We start from the raw sequence: 17,500 nt of genomic DNA, 5'->3' as shown, positions 1-17,500 counted from the left end.
AACAAGCTCATCACCTCGTCACCTGTTCTGGTACATCGCTGAGAGAACTGGATGCAACAATCCCTGATGGCTCCTTTAATGGTGTTTTAATAGAACTAAATTCCCTCTGAGCAGAACAGAACAGGATCCCCAGACAGGATGCAGTCTCATGTTATCACTACTGTCATTACACTACAGTACAATGTGTTCATTCGTGTGTGTGTGTGTGTGTGTGTGTGTGTGTGTGTGTGTGTGTGTGTGTGTGTGTGTGTGTGTGTGTGTGTGTGTGTGTGTGTGTGTGTGTGTGTGTGTGTGTGTGTGTGTGTCATTCGTGTGTGTGTGTGTGTGTGTGTGCGTGCGTGCGTGCGTGCGTGCGGCGACGGCAGAGACAAATGGAATAATAGGCGACAGGGAAAAATAAGGACCTGGACCTGTCATCAGGGGAAGACGTGTCTGTTCCTACAGAAGAACCTGGAACTGTCATCAGGAGACGTTGTGTCTGTTCCTACAGAAGGACCTGGACCTGTCATCGGGAGAAGATGTGTCTGTTCCTACAGAAGGACCTGTCATCAGGAGAAGATGTGTCTGTTCCTACAGAAGGACATGGACCTGTCACCAGGAGAAGATGTGTCTGTTCCTACAGAAGGACCTGTCATCAGGAGAAGATGTGTCTGTTCCTACAGAAGAACATGGACCTGTCATCAGGGGACGATGTGTCTGTTCCTACAGAAGGACATGTCATCAAGAGAAGTTGTGTCTGTTCCTACAGAAGGACCTGGCTCACTAATAGAATGTGTCAGTAGTTATTAGAGATATTCTGATATAAAGTGTCAGTAGTTATGAGAGATATTCTGATATAACGTGTCAGTAGTTATTCGAGATATTCTGATATAAAGTGTCAGTAGTTATTAGAGATATTCTGATATAAGGTGTCAGTAGTTATTAGAGATATTCTGATATAAAGTGTCAGTAGTTATTAGAGATATTCTACATCAGCAGCATAGTGGCTGCATCCCATTTCATAATAAGGGGGGGTGCTTATATTTGCCCACATTTAAAATGTGTTTTTTTGCATGTCCCAACTCCCCTCTGCCAGGACCAGCCGTTATCAACGGCGACCCTGGAGCAATTAGGGTTAAGTGCAGTCGTCAAATTAAAAATAAACCTCATTATGGTAGTTAACCCTGGCGATGAACACTTCAGTATGTGACTTAACTTATTATTAGATTTTTCTATTCAAGGTGCAAAGTCATTCAGTAAAACTATTTTAAAGTACTACAAAGTCATTCAGTAAAACTATTTTAAAGTACTACAAAGTCATTCAGTAAAACTATTTTAAAGTACTACAAAGTCATTCAGTAAAACTATTTTAAAGTACCTCAAAGTCATTCAGTAAAACTATTTTAAAGTACTACAAAGTCATTCAGTAATACTATTTTAAAGTACTACTTGTCAGCCCTCAAGACTTCAAGACATGTCACTTTCTAAACACAGAAATCCTCCCCGAAGATGCTGCGTTTTGATTATGTTTCTATTTTTGATAAAGCACTTTGCAAAAGCAATTTTGCACCTTAAGTATATTTAAAACCAAATACTTTTCCTCAAATATAACTTTACTGCGTGACTTTCCCTTAAGTCATTTTCTGTTAAGGTATCTTTACTTTTTCTCATGTATGCGCAAGGGCACATTGACAGATTTTTCTTCTTGTTGGCTCGGGGACTCGAGCTCGTGACCTTGGGTCCCTGGCCCCACACGCTGACCGCTAGGCAAGCTCGTGACCTTTGGGTTCCTGACCCCACGCGCTGACCGCTAGGCGAGCTCGTGACCTTTGGGTTCCTGGCCCCACGCGCTGACCGCTAGGCGAGCTTGTGACCTTTGGGTTCCTGGCCCCACGCGCTGACCGCTAGGCGAGCTCGTGCCCTTTGGGTTCCTGACCCCACGCGCTGACCGCTAGGCTCCCTTGGGTTCCTGCCACCCCTTTGAGATGCAGACAGCTGTGTTTACAGAAGTATCACTATCGCCATGGAAACAATCAGTTCATCCTGCCAGAAAGTCGTTAACACGCACACACACACACACACACACGCACACACACACACGCACACACACACACACACACACGCACACACACACACACACACACACACACACACACACACACACACACACACACACACACACACACACACACACACACACACACACACACACACACACACACACAGAGTAGTTATGATGATGATGTCGTTGTTGTATAGCTGTGTGATTTCCCCAGTTGAAGGATAAGGAACATTTCAACCACATTAGCCAATAACACGTGTTTCTGGTCCTTCACGTGGACTCAGAGGAGCTCCATCCTCTGAGTTGGCAGGTACCACCAATGTGTGGTAGATGAGGGGTTTTGACCCCTTTTGTGACAGATGCAAATTCATCATGGGCCCCCTCCTAATCAGAACACTACAGCGCATTTATGTTGAAACAAATTAAACAAAAAAATTTGAGAATACAAGAAGTATTGAGTTGAAAAATTAATAATTGGTGGAGTACTGTGGATACTAATATCCATGTGAGTCTCCCAGGCCCATGTTGCCCAGGGTTAAGAACAGAGTACTGTGGATACTAATATCTCTGTGAGCCTCCCAGGCCCATGTTGCCCAGGGTTAAGAACAGAATACTGTGGATACTAATATCTCTGTGAGCCTCCCAGGCCCATGTTGCCCAGGGTTAAGAACAGAGTACTGTGGATACTAATATCTCTGTGAGCCTCCCAGGCCCATGTTGCCCAGGGTTAAGAACAGAATACTGTGGATACTAATATTCCTGTGAGCCTCCCAGGCCCATGTTGCCCAGGGTTAAGAACAGAATCTTATAAATTAATAATATTACATTGGCCTGCATTCTATTACACCCTCTAAACTTATTTCACGGATCCCTTGGCCAAAAAGAGTTTAATCTGTTGTTGTTAGTAATATTCATAAACAAATGTAAATGTATTATTTGGGGGAGATCTGGCCATGGACCACCTGTAGTAGATTGAGGTTTAAGTGTTTCTCTCTCTCTCTCCCTCTTTCTCTCTGTCTCCCTCTCTCCCTCTCCCTCTGTCTCTCTCTCTCTCCCTCTCCCTCTCCCTCTCTCTCCCTCTCCCTCTGTTTCTCTCCCTCTCCCTCTGTCTCTCTCTCAATTCAATTCAATTCAATTCAATTCAAGGGCTTTATTGGCATGGGAAACATGTGTTAACATTGCCAAAGCAAGTGAGGTAGACAACATACAAAGTGAATATATAAAGTGAAAAACAACAAAAATTAACAGTAAACATTACACATACAGAAGTTTCAAAACAGTAAAGACATTACAAATGTCATATTATATATATATATACAGTGTTTTAACAATGTACAAATGTTCTCTCTCTCCCTCTCCCTCTGTTTCTCTCTCTCCCTCTCCCTCTGTTTCTCTCTCTCACTCTCCCTCTGTTTCTCTCTCCCTCTGTTTCTCTCTCCCTCTGTTTCTCTCTCCCTCTCCCTCTCCCTCTGTCTCTCTCTCTCTGTTTCTCTCTCTCTCTCTGTTTCTCTCTCTCCCTCTCCCTCTGTTTCTCTCTCTCTCTCTGTTTCTCTCTCCCTCTGTTTCTCTCTCTCCCTCTCCCTCTGTTTCTCTCTCTCCCTCTCCCTCTGTTTCTCTCTCTGTTTCTCTCCCTCTGTTTCTCTCTCTCCCTCTGTTCCCTCTGTTTCTCTCTCCTCCCTCTCCCTCTGTCTCCTCTCTCCCTCTGTTTCTCTCTCTCTCTCTCCTCTGTTTCTCTCTCTCCCTCTCCCTCTGTTTCTCTCTCTCCCTCTCCCTCTCTCTCCCTCTGTTTCTCTCTCCCCTCTCCCTCTGTCTCCCTCTCTCTCTCTCTCTCCCTCTGTTTCTCTCTCTCCCTCTCCCTCTGTTTCTCTCTCTCCCTCTCCCTCTGTTTCTCTCTGTTTCCTCTCTCCCTCTGTCCTCTGTTTCTCTCTCTCCCTCTCCCTCTGTTTCTCTCTCTCCCTCTCCCTCTGTTTCTCTCTCTCCCTCTCCCTCTGTTTCTCTCTTCTCCCTCTGTTCTCTCTCTCCCTCTCTCCCTCTGTTTCCTCCCTCTCCTCTCTCTCTCCCTCTGTTTCTCTCTCTCACTCTCCCTCTGTTTCTCTCTCCCTCCCCTCTGTTTCTCTCTGTCCCTCTCCCTCTGTCTCTCTCTCTCTCCCTCTCCCTCTGTTTCTCTCTCCCTCTGTTTCTCTCTCTCTGTCTCCCTCTGTTTCTCTCTCCTCCCTCTCCCTCTGTCTCCCTCTCCCTCTGTTTCTCTCTCTCTCCCTCTCCCTCTGTTTCTCTCTCTCTGTTTCCTCTCCCTCTGTTTCTCTCCCCTCTCCTCTCCCTCTGTTCCCTCTCCCTCTGTTTCTCTCCCTCCCTCTCCCTCTGTCTCCCTCTCCCTCTGTTTCTCTCCCTCTGTTTCTCTCTCTCTCTCCGTCTCAGAGTGAACGAGTGTGTGGATGAGAAGGACACTGATACAGGGGTCACTCATGTTGACTCCATGGCAATACCGCAGGACAGTATTCGGACCCGGAGACGTTCCAGCTCAGAGATGTCCCGATCCACCTTCAGCCTGGTCCGACAACTCTCCAGTAAGAACAACTGATCAAATGAATCACTGAATCAAACACTGAACCAATTAACGACTTAACTACTGAATCAAATACTGAAATCAAATCAAATCAAATCAAATTTTATTTGTCACATACACATGGTTAGCAGATGTTAATGCGAGTGTAGCGAAATGCTTGTGCTTCTAGTTCCGACAATGCAGTAATAACCAACAAGTAATCTAACTAACAATTCCAAAACTACTGTCTTATACACAGTGTAAGGGGATAAAGAATATGTACATAAGGATATATGAATGAGTGATGGTACAGAGCAGCATAGGCAAGATACAGTAGATGATATCGAGTACAGTATATACATATGAGATGAGTATGTAAACAAAGTGGCATAGTTAAAGTGGCTAGTGATACATGTATTACATAAGGATGCAGTTGATGATATAGAGTACAGTATCATACGTATGCATATGAGATGAATAATGTAGGGTATGTAAACATTATATAAGGTAGCATTGTTTAAAGTGGCTAGTGATATATTTACATCATTTCCCATCAATTCCCATTATTAAAGTGGCTGGAGTTGAGTCAGTGTCAGTGTCAGTGTGTTGGCAGCAGCCACTCAATGTTAGTGGTGGCTGTTTAACAGTCTGATGGCCTTGAGATAGAAGCTGTTTTTCAGTCTCTCGGTCCCAGCTTTGATGCACCTGTACTGACCTCGCCTTCTGGATGATAGCGGGGTGAACAGGCAGTGGCTCGGGTGGTTGATGTCCTTAATGATCTTTATGGCCTTCCTGTAACATCGGGTGGTGTAGGTGTCCTGGAGGGCAGGTAGTTTGCCCCCGGTGATGCGTTGTGCAGACCTCACTACCCTCTGGAGAGCCTTACGGTTGAGGGCGGAGCAGTTGCTGTACCAGGCGGTGATACAGCCCGCCAGGATGCTCTCGATTGTGCATCTGTAGAAGTTTGTGAGTGCTTTTGGTGACAAGCCGAATTTCTTCAGCCTCCTGAGGTTGCGCCTTCTTCACGATGCTGTCTGTGTGAGTGGACCAATTCAGTTTGTCTGTGATGTGTATGCCGAGGAACTTAAAACTTGCTACCCTCTCCACTACTGTTCCATCGATGTGGATAGGGGGGTGTTCCCTCTGCTGTTTCCTGAAGTCCACAATCATCTCCTTAGTTTTGTTGACGTTGAGTGTGAGGTTATTTTCCTGACACCACACTCCGAGGGCCCTCACCTCCTCCCTGTAGGCCGTCTCGTCGTTGTTGGTAATCAAGCCTACCACTGTTGTGTCGTCCGCAAACTTGATGATTGAGTTGGAGGCGTGCGTGGCCACGCAGTCGTGGGTGAACAGGGAGTACAGGAGAGGGCTCAGAACGCACCCTTGTGGGGCCCCAGTGTTGAGGATCAGCGGGGAGGAGATGTTGTTGCCTACCCTCACCACCTGGGGGCGGCCCGTCAGGAAGTCCAGTACCCAGTTGCACAGGGCGGGGTCGAGACCCAGGGTCTCGAGCTTGATGACGAGCTTGGAGGGTACTATGGTGTTGAATGCCGAGCTGTAGTCGATGAACAGCATTCTCACATAGGTATTCCTCTTGTCCAGATGGGTTAGGGCAGTGTGCAGTGTGGTTGAGATTGCATCGTCTGTGGACCTATTTGGGCGGTAAGCAAATTGGAGTGGGTCTAGGGTGTCAGGTAGGGTGGAGGTGATATGGTCCTTGACTAGTCTCTCAAAGCACTTCATGATGACGGATGTGAGTGCTACGGGGCGGTAGTCGTTTAGCTCAGTTACCTTAGCTTTCTTGGGAACAGGAACAATGGTGGCCCTCTTGAAGCATGTGGGAACAGCAGACTGGTATAGGGATTGATTGAATCAAATACTGAACCACTGACTCTCTGAATCAAACTCTTAACCACTGAACCACTGAACCAATTAACAACTAAACTACTGAATTAAACACTGAATCACTGAACCAAGGAATTATTGAATTAAATACTGAATCACTGAACCAATTAACAACTAAACTACTGAATTAAATACTGAATCACTGAACCAATTAACCACTTAGAACCACTGGATGAATCACTGAACTACTAAGAACCACTGAATCAAAAAAATATTTAATGAACTTCTTTGTTCCCCTCTCCTCTCTCCCTCTCGTTTCTCCTTGATCTATATTCTCCTGTATTCACCCCCTCCCCTCCCCCAGGTCTAGACGCCCGCAGGCCCAGCTCTCCGCTGGTTGATGTGAAACCCATTGAGTTCTGGGCAATGGGCCCCAGGAAGGAGGTGATCCAGCCGCTGCGTCGACCCCAGCCCCCTCCGGATGACTACTTCAGGAAGTTGGAGCCAAACCTCTACTCTCTGGACTCATCCGGAGACGACGTGGACTCGCTAACGGACGAGGAGATTCTGCTACGATACCAACTGGGCATGCTCCACTTCAGCACACAGTAATGTTTTCTCTTTTATACGTTGTATTATAAGCAGCATGTACACTTCCCCAGGTCCCCTGCTTTCCAATAAGCAGCATGTACACTTCCCCAGGTCCCCTGCTTTGCAATAAGCAGCATGTACACTTCCCCAGGTCCCCTGCTTTCCAATAAGCAGCATGTACACTTCCCCAGGTCCCCTGCTTTCCAATAAGCAGCATGTACACTTCCCCAGGTCCCCTGCTTTCCAATAAGCAGCATGTACACTTCCCCAGGTCCCCTGCTTTCCAATAAGCAGCATGTACACTTCCCCAGGGCCCCTGCTTTCCAATAAGCAGCATGTACACTTCCCCAGGTCCCCTGCTTTCCAATAAGCAGCATGTACACTTCCCCAGGTCCCCTGCTTTCCAATAAGCAGCATGTACACTTCCCCAGGTCCCCTGCTTTCCAATAAGCAGCATGTACACTTCCCCAGGTCCCCTGCTTTCCAATAAGCAGCATGTACACTTCCCCAGGTCCCCTGCTTTCCAATAAGCAGCATGTACACTTCCCCAGGTCCCCTGCTTTCCAATAAGCAGCATGTACACTTCCCCAGGTCCCCTGCTTTCCAATAAGTAGCATGTACACTTCCCCAGGTCCCCTGCTTTCCAATAAGCAGCATGTACACTTCCCCAGGTCCCCTGCTTTCCAATAAGCAGCATGTACACTTCCCCAGGTCCCCTGCTTTCCAATAAGCAGCATGTACACTTCCCCAGGTCCCCTGCTTTCCAATAAGCAGCATGTACACTTCCCCAGGTCCCCTGCTTTCCAATAAGCAGCATGTACACTTCCCCAGGTCCCCTGCTTTCCAATAAGCAGCATGTACACTTCCCCAGGTCCCCTGCTTTCCAATAAGCAGCATGTACACTTCCCCAGGTCCCCTGCTTTCCAATAAGCAGCATGTACACTTCCCAGGTCCCCTGCTTTCCAATAAGCAGCATGTACACTTCCCCAGGTCCCCTGCTTTCCAATAAGCAGCATGTACACTTCCCCAGGTCCCCTGCTTTCCAATAAGCAGCATGTACACTTCCCCAGGTCCCCTGCTTTCCAATAAGCAGCATGTACACTTCCCCAGGTCCCCTGCTTTCCAATAAGCAGCATGTACACTTCCCAGGTCCCCTGCTTTCCAATAAGCTGTCACTTCTCTCTCTCTGTCTCTCTCTCTGTCTCTCTCTCTCTCTCTCTGTCTCTCTCTCTCTCTCTCTGTCTCTCTCTCTGTCTCTCTCTCTCTCTCTCTCTCTCTCTCTGTCTCTCTCTCTCTCTCTCTCTGTCTCTCTCTCTCTCTCCCTCTCTCTCTCTCTCTGTCTCTCTCTCTCTCTGTCTCTCTCTCTCTCTCTCTCTCTCTCTCTGAATCCTCTCTCTCTCTGGAAAAATCTCTCTCTCTCCCTCCCTCTCTCTGTCTCTCTCTCCTCTCTCTCTCTCTCTCTCTCTCTCTCTCCCTCTCTCTGTTCCTCTCTCTCTCTCTGTCTCTCTCTCTCTCTCCTCTCTCTGTTCTCTCTCTCTCTCTCTCTCTCTCTCCCTCTCTCTCTGTCTCTCTCTCCCTCTCTCTCTCTCTCCCTTTCTCTCTCTCTCTCTCTGTCTCTCCCACTCTCTCATCATTCCCCTCCCTCACTCTCTCTCCCTCCCTCCCATCCCCCTCCTCTCCTCTCAGGTATGACCTAATCAACGGCCACCTGGGCGTTAGGGTCATTGAGGCTCGCGACCTGCCCCCACCTCTGACCTGTGATGGAGCCCGCCAGGACATGGCCCACTCCAACCCATACGTCAAGATCAGCCTGCTGCCGGACCACAAGAACTCCCGGCAGGTAGCTTAGCGGTTAGAGAAGCGGCCCTGCAACTGGAGGGTTGCTGGTTTGAATCCCAGCTCTGACTGGAAAAATCTGGTGTGGAGTGAGCTGTCAACTGGAGGGTTGCTGGTTTGAATCCCAGCTCTGACTGGAAAAGTCTGGTGTGGAGTGAGCTGTCAATTGGAGGGTTGCTGGCATCAGTATCCTAGATTCCAGCCTCGTTGCTTTCAGCCTCATTGCTTTCAGCCTCGTTTCTTTCAGCCTCGTTGCTTTCAGCCTCATTGCTTTCAGCCTCGTTTCTTTCAGACTCGTTGCTTTCAGCCTCATTGCTTTCAGCCTCGTTAATATCAAGCCTTGTAAGCATAAATACACATTTCCATTCTCTGTAAGTTAATGGGCACCCCTCACCTTGGCACAGCGGTCTAAGGCACTGCATCTCAGTGCTAGAGGCATCACTACAGGCACCCTGGTTCAAATCCAGGCTGTATCACAACCGGCCGTGATTGGAAGTCCCATAGGGCGGCGCACAATTGGCCCAGCGTCGTCCGGGTTTGGCCCAGCGTCGTCCGGGTTTGGCCCAGCGTCGTCCGGGTTTGGCCCAGCGTCGTCCGGGTTTGGCCCGGGGTAGGCCGTCATTGTAAATAAGAATTTGTTCTTAACTGACTTGCCTTGTTAAATAAAAAAATAAAAAATACATGGACATTAAAGCATTTTTCTTCTTCAGACGGGGGTGAAGAGGAAGACACAGAACCCGGTGTTCGAGGAGCGGTTCACCTTTGACCTTCTGTTCCTGGAGGCCCAGCGCCGCACCCTGCTGCTGTCTGTGGTCGACTTCGACAAGTTCTCACGACACTGTGTCATCGGCAAGGTGAACACCCACACGAACAAAACACACACACGAGCGCACACACACACTCATACACAAACACACACACACACCAATCCTGTGGAGTATTGATACCAGGGGTATCAAAATGTGATGTGATGTGGTTTGATGTGAACACAAATTAAATTCAGGCTATAAGTGCGCCTAACGACAATCGCCAAAAGTCTAATGGTAGGCTCTATAGATAAACTCCCAGTCATTTATTGGGTAAATCACTCAGCTATATAAAATAAAGAGAGTGGTAGGCTCTATAGATAAACTCCCAGTCATTTATTGGGTAAATCACTCAGCTATATAAAATAAAGAGAGTGGTAGGCTCTATAGATAAACTCCCAGTCATTTATTGGGTAAATCACTCAGCTATATAAAATAAAGAGAGTGGTACCCTCTATAGATAAACTCTCAGTCATTTATTGGGTAAATCACTCAGCTATATAAAATAAAGAGAGTGGTAGGCTCTATAGATAAACTCCCAGTCATTTATTGGGTAAATCACTCAGCTATATAAAATAAAGAGAGTGGTACCCTCTCTATATAAACTCTCAGTCATTTATTGGGTAAATCACTCAGCTATAGAAAATAAAGAGAGTGGTACTCTCAGTCATTTATTGGGTAAATCACTCAGCTATATAAAATAAAGAGAGTGGTAGGCTCTATAGATAAACTCCCAGTCATTTATTGGGTAAATCACTCAGCTATATAAAATAAAGAGAGTGGTACCCTCTCTATATAAACTCTCAGTCATTTATTGGGTAAATCACTCAGCTATAGAAAATAAAGAGAGTGGTACCCTCTCTATATAAACTCTCAGTCATTTATTGGGTAAATCACTCAGCTATATAAAATAAAGAGAGTGGTACCCTCTCTATATAAACTCTCAGTCATTTATTGGGTAAATCATTATATAAAATAAAGAGAGTGGTAAATAAACTCCCAGTCATTTATTGGGTAAATCACTCAGCTATATAAAATAAAGAGAGTGGTACCCTCTCTATATAAACTCTCAGTCATTTATTGGGTAAATCACTCAGCTATAGAAAATAAAGAGAGTGGTACCCTCTCTATATAAACTCTCAGTCATTTATTGGGTAAATCACTCAGCTATATAAAATAAAGAGAGTGGTACCCTCTCTATATAAACTCTCAGTCATTTATTGGGTAAATCACTCAGCTATATAAAATAAAGAGAGTTGTACCCTCTCTATATAAACTCCCAGTCATTTATTGGGTAAATCACTCAGCTATATAAAATAAAGAGATTTGTACCCTCTATATATCAAATCAAATCAAATCAAATGTATTTATATAGCCCTTCGTACATCAGCTGATATCTCAAAGTGCTGTACAGAAACCCAGCCTAAAACCCCAAACAGCAAGCAATGCAGGTGTAGAAGCACGGTGGCTAGGAAAAACTCCCTAGAAAGGCCAAAACCTAGGAAGAAACCTAGAGAGGAACCAGGCTATGTGGGTGGCCAGTCCTCTTCTGGCTGTGCCGGGTGGAGATTATAACAGAACATGGCCAAGATGTTCAAATGTTCATAAATGACCAGCATGGTCGAATAATAATAAGGCAGAACAGTTGAAACTGGAGCAGCAGCACAGTCAGGTGGAAGTTGAAACTGGAGCAGCAGCATGGCCAGGTGGACTGGGGACAGCAAGGAGTCATCATGTCAGGTAGTCCTGGGGCATGGTCCTAGGGCTCAGGTCAGTTGAAACTGGAACAGCAGTTCAGCAGAGTATAAACTCCCAGTCATTTATTGGGTAAATCACTCAGCTATATAAAATAAAGAGAGTGGTACCCTCTATAGATAAACTCTCAGTCATTTATTGGGTAAATCACTCAGCTATATAAAATAAAGAGAGTGGTACCCTCTCTATATAAACTCCCAGTCATTTATTGGGTAAATCACCAACGTTTCGGAATCACTGTGCCTTCTTCTTGAGTATTGAGCCAATAAAAACAATGACACAGGATGTCCCGGAAGATACAGAGGCTTGTGAAAGTATTCACCCCTCTTGGCATTTTCCCTATATTGTTGCCTTACAACCTGGAAATAAAATGTATTTTGGGGGGGGGGTTGTATCATTTGATTTACACAACATGTTAAAGTGTTCTTATCAAAACAATGAGCCTTACAGTATTATACTATATTGTACTATAATGTGTAGTATTGTATTGTACTATAATGTGTAGTATTGTACTATAATGTGTAGTATTGTAACAGTACACATATATTATGGTCATGAGGCAGTGTTAAAGTGTTCTTATCAAAACAATGAGCCTTACTGTATTATACTGTATTGTACTATAATGTGTAGTATTATATTGTACTATAATGTGTAGTATTGTATTGTACTATAATGTGTAGTATTGTATTGTACTATGTGTAGTATTGTATTGTATTGTACTATGTGTAGTATTGTATTGTATTGTATTGTACTATAATGTGTAGTATTGTATTGTATTGTACTATAATGTGTAGTATTGTATTGTACTATAATGTGTAGTATTGTATTGTATTGTACTATACTGTGTAGTATTGTATTGTATTGTACTATAATGTGTAGTATTGTATTGTACTATAATATGTAGTATTGTATTGTACTATAATATGTAGTATTGTATTGTATTGTACTATAATATGTAGTATTGTATTGTAACGGTACACATATATTATGGTCATGAGGCAGTGTTAAAGTGTTCTGATCAAAACAATGAGCCTTACTGTATTATACTGTATTACATCTTATATCTCCAATGATAAACTGGGTGGTTTGAGCACTGAATGCTGATTGGCTGACAGCCGTGGTATACCACAGGTATGACAAAACATGTATTTTCACTGCTCTAATTACGTTGGTAACCAGTTTAATGATAACAATAAGGCACCTCGGAGGTTTGTGGTATGTGGCCAAGGGTTGTATCCTGGGCTGTATGAACAGCCCGTAGCCGTGGTATATTGGCCATATACCACACCTCCTCGTGCCTTTTAATGATTAAATATCCCTTTCTTTTTGCTGTACAGTCAACATCACAATGTGAGGGTATGTTTCAATAATATCCATAATAACTTAATGAATACAGAGCTATAACATCCCTGCACCAAACAGACTGGAAATATCACAACTCTTATACGGAAATATATATTTCATATGTTTAGTAATAGTATTTAATATATACTTTCATCAATATATAGTTTAATCTCCTATATCTGTAGACTAGGCAGGTAGCCTAGTGGTTAAAGCGTTGGACTAGTAACCGGAAAAGTTGCAAGATTGAATCCCCGAGCTGACGAGGTAAAAATCTGTCATTCTGCCCCTGAACAAGGCAGTTAACCAGCTGTTCCTGTCATTGAAAATAAGAATTTGTTCTTAACTGACTTGCCTAGTTAACTAAAGGTTAAATTAAAATACCTTCCCTCCCCAAAAATCAAACCCTTTCTATCACAGTTCACAAGGTCAAATATAATATTTTTTTATATTTTTTTTTTACTAAACATATATTTTGTTGTGTGGCTGGAATGTCAATAATGTTCTGATGATCTGGTCAGGTTTCTTAGGACTCTTCATTAATTATTTTTTACCTCAGTCCTTCCATATACTTCTTCAAGGGTCCTAAAACGCAATGAGGCCTTTTTTTAAAAGTCCTTGTGCAACAGTGCTTCTGGTGAGGATTGGGTTACATCCCAAATCACACCCTATTCCCTTTATAGTGCACTACGGCACATAGAGCTCTGGTTGAAATGAGTACACTACATGGGGGATATATTGCCATGTGGAACGCATGCTCTGTGATGAACAGGAAGCGGAGGAGCTGTCTGGTTTCCTCTTAGCACCCTCTCCATCGCCACATTGCTCCTTCCTTCCACGTCAACATTGGATTGAATCTCTAATGTAGGGCAGTACTTTTGTAGGGCACTACTTTTGACCAGAGCCTGAACTACATTAGGAATAGGCTGTCATTTGAGACTTAAACCACTGTTCCCCCTGACACCCTGTCTACATAACTCTATCTACCTCATCACCCTGTCTACATAAATCGATCTACCTCATCACCCTGTCTACATAAATCGATGTACCTCATCACCCTGTCTACATAACTCTACCTACCTCATCACCCTGTCTACATAACTCTACCTACCTCATCACCCTGTCTACATAGATCTATCTCATCACCCTCTCTACATAAATCTATCTACCTCATCACCCTGTCTACATAACTCTATCTACCTCATCACACTGTCTACATAAATCTATCTACCTCATCACCCTGTCTACATAACTCTATCTATCTCATCACCCTCTCTACATAACTCTCTCATCACCCTCTCTACATAACTCTACCTCATCACCCTCTCTACATAACTCTACCTCATCACCCTGTCTACATACATCTATCTACCTCATGACCCGGTCTACATAAATCTACATCTACCTCATCACTGTCTGTGTCACATGACACCCTATTCCACATATACAGTGGCTTGCGAAAGAATTCACCCCCTTTGGCATTTTTCCTATTTTGTTGCCTTACAACCTGGAAATAAAATAGATTTTTGGGGGGGTTGTATCATGTGATTTCCACAACATGCCGACCACTTTAAAGATGCAAATAATTTTTTGTTGTGAAACAAACAAGAAATAAGACAAGAAAAACTGAAAACCTCAGCGTGTATAACTATTCACCCCCCCAAAGTCAATACTTTGTAGAGCCACCTTCTGCAGCAATTACAGCTGCAAGTCTCTTGGGGTATGTCTCTATAAGCTTGGCACGTATGGCCACTGGGATTTGTGCCCATTCTTCAAGGCAAAACTGCTCCAGCTCCTTCAAGTTGGATGGGTTACGCTGGTGTACAGCAATCTTTAAGTCATACCACAGATTCTCAATTGGATTGAGGTCAGGGCTTTGACAAGGCCATTCCAAGACATTTACATGTTTCCCATAAACCACTCGAGTGTTGCTTTAGCTGTATGCTTACGGTCATTGTCCTGCTGTAAGGTGAATCTCTGTCCCAGTCTCAAATCTCTGGAAGACTGAAACAGGTTTCCCTCAAGACTTTCCCTGTTTAGCGCCATCCATCATTTCTTCAATTATGACCAGTTTCCCAGTCCCTGCCAATGAAAACCATCCCACACAGCATGATGCTGCCAACACCATGCTTCACTGTGGGGATGGTGTTCTCGGGGTGATGAGAAGTGTTGGGTTTGCGCCAGACATAGCGTTTTCCTTGATGGCCAAAAATATCAATTTCAGTCTCATCTGACCAGAGTACCTTCTTCCATATGTTTGGGGAGTCTCCCACATTCCATTGGCGAACACCAAACGTGTTTGCTTATTTTTCTTTAAGCAATTACTTTTTCTGGCCACTCTTCCGTATAGCCTAGCTCTGTGGAGTGTACAGCTTAAAGTGGTCCTATGGACAAATACTCCAGCCTCCGCTGTGGAGCTTTGCAGCTCCTTCAGGGTTATCTTTGGTCTCTTTGTTGCCTCTCTGATTAATGACCTCCTTGCCTGGTTCATTAGTTTTGGTGGGCGGCCCTCTCTTGACAGGTTTGTTGTGGTGCCATATTCTTTCCATTTTTTAATAATGGATTTAATGGTGCTCCGTGGGATGTTCAAAGTATTGGATATTTTTATAACCCAACCCTGATCTGTACTTTTCCACAACTTTGTCTCTGACCTGTTTGGAGAGCTCCTTGGTCTTCATGGTGTCGCTTGCTTTGTGGTGGCCCTTGCTTAGTGGTGTTGCAGACTCTGGGGCCTTTCAGAACAGGTGTATATATACTGAGATAATGTGACAGATCATGTGACACTTAGATTGCACACAGGTGGACTTTATTTGGCTAATTATGTGACTTCTGAAGGTAATTGGTGGCACCAGATCTTATTTAGGGGCTTCATAGCAAAGGGGTGAATACATATGCATGCACCACTTTCCGTTTCATATTTTTAGAATTCTTTATAACAAATCATTTTTAAATTTTACTTCACCAATTTGGACTATTTTGTGTATGTCCATTACACGAAATCAAATAAAAATCCATTTAAATTACAGGTTGTAATGCAACAAAATAGGAAAAAACGCCAAGAGGGATGAATAATTTTGCAAGGCACATTCATCCCTGTCTGATACATTGGTTCTGTAATGGTGTGTTTTCATTGGTAGGTGGCGCTGCCTCTGAGTGAGGTTGATCTGGTGAAAGGTGGTCATTGGTGGAAGGCCCTGGTACCTAGTTCTCAGGTAGGAAGAACACACACACACACTAAGTGTCTTAGTTCAACACATTGATCTAAGTGGGATTCTTCCCTTTGGATGTGAAACCGTTATCAAGCTCCTCAGCCTCTCCTCCTCCTCCTCTTCCTCCTCATTCCCTCATCCTCCTCCTACTCCTCCTCTCCTTCTCTCAGCCTCTCTTACATAGACATACAGTCATCTTTAGGCCCACTGAGCGCAATCTGTTGTTTATTGGCCAGGAGAGGCACAACACTGACTTAGTGTGTGTGTGTGTGTGTGTGTGTGTGTGTGTGTGTGTGTGTGTGTGTGTGTGTGTGTGTGTGTGTGTGTGTGTGTGTGTGTGTGTGTGTGTGTGACACTAAACACTGACACACTGTCCTAGCTGCACATCTGTTCTATTGTCACGAGGGTGGTGAACGCATCGCCCTCGAACACAACAACACCACAACAATACAAAAACAACACCACAACAACAACACCACAAAGACACCACAACTACACCACAACTACAAAGACACCACAAAACACCAGCAACACCACAACAACACCACAACAACAACAACACCAACACAACAACCCACAATACCACAACACCGCAACAACACGACACCACAACAACACCACAACAACACCACAACAACACCACACCACAACACCACCACAACAACACCACAGCACCACCAAAACACCACAACAATACCACCACCACAACGACACCACAACACCACGCACCACAACAACACCACAACAACACCACAACAACACCACCACACAACACCGCCACCACAAGGACACCACAACAACCCCACAACAACACCACAACAACAACAACACAACTACACCACAACTACACCACAACATCCACAACAACACAAAGACACCACAACAACACCACAACACCACAACAACAACAACACCACAACACAACAACACCACAATGCCACAATACCACAACACCGCAACAACACCACAACACCACCACAACAACACCACAACAACCCACAATACCACACCAACACCACCACCACAACAACACCACAACAACACCACAACACCACAACCACAACAACACTACAACAACTCCACAACCACACCACAACAAACACCCCACAAACAACAACAACACCACAACACAACACCACCACAACACCACCACAACAACACCACAACAACAGGCTGTTAAAGAACAACATTACACACACACGTACACATCCTGGGTTCTCTCTACTAGAGAGAGAGAGAGAGAGAGAGAGAGAGAGAGAGAGTTGCTGTTATCACTCCACTATCTAAGATAGTCAGACAGACATATCTACAGACAGAGTGATATCAACAGTGTTTTGTGTTTCTAACAGAATGAGGTAGAGCTGGGAGAGCTGCTGTTATCACTCAACTACCTGCCCTCTGCTGGAAGACTCAACGTTGACATCATCAGAGCGAAGCAGCTGCTGCAGACAGACATGTGCCAGGGGTCAGGTAAACTATACCGACTAACATACCTACTAATGTACCTACTAACATACCTACTAATGACATACCT

General features: G+C 44.5%; 1 protein-coding gene across 1 annotated transcript; it reads left to right on the top strand.

Annotated features, from left to right (window-relative positions):
- Positions 1–4,435: 4,435 nt before the first annotated feature.
- On the top strand, positions 4,436–17,431 carry LOC112236799 (synaptotagmin XVII; the record flags this gene model as incomplete). The annotated part of the gene is given in 6 exon segments (XM_042312660.1): positions 4,436–4,605; positions 6,793–7,036; positions 8,706–8,859; positions 9,566–9,709; positions 15,895–15,969; positions 17,316–17,431. Coding segments are annotated over 6 exon segments (824 nt in total), but the record flags the coding sequence as incomplete, so codon positions are not given.
- Positions 17,432–17,500: the final 69 nt, after the last annotated feature.

Source organism: Oncorhynchus tshawytscha, unplaced genomic scaffold (assembly GCF_018296145.1).
Source record: "Oncorhynchus tshawytscha isolate Ot180627B unplaced genomic scaffold, Otsh_v2.0 Un_contig_16422_pilon_pilon, whole genome shotgun sequence".
NCBI classification, from domain to species: domain Eukaryota; kingdom Metazoa; phylum Chordata; class Actinopteri; order Salmoniformes; family Salmonidae; genus Oncorhynchus; species Oncorhynchus tshawytscha.
Note: the sequence above shows the minus strand (reverse complement) of the source record. Positions and strands in the feature narration are given on the sequence as shown.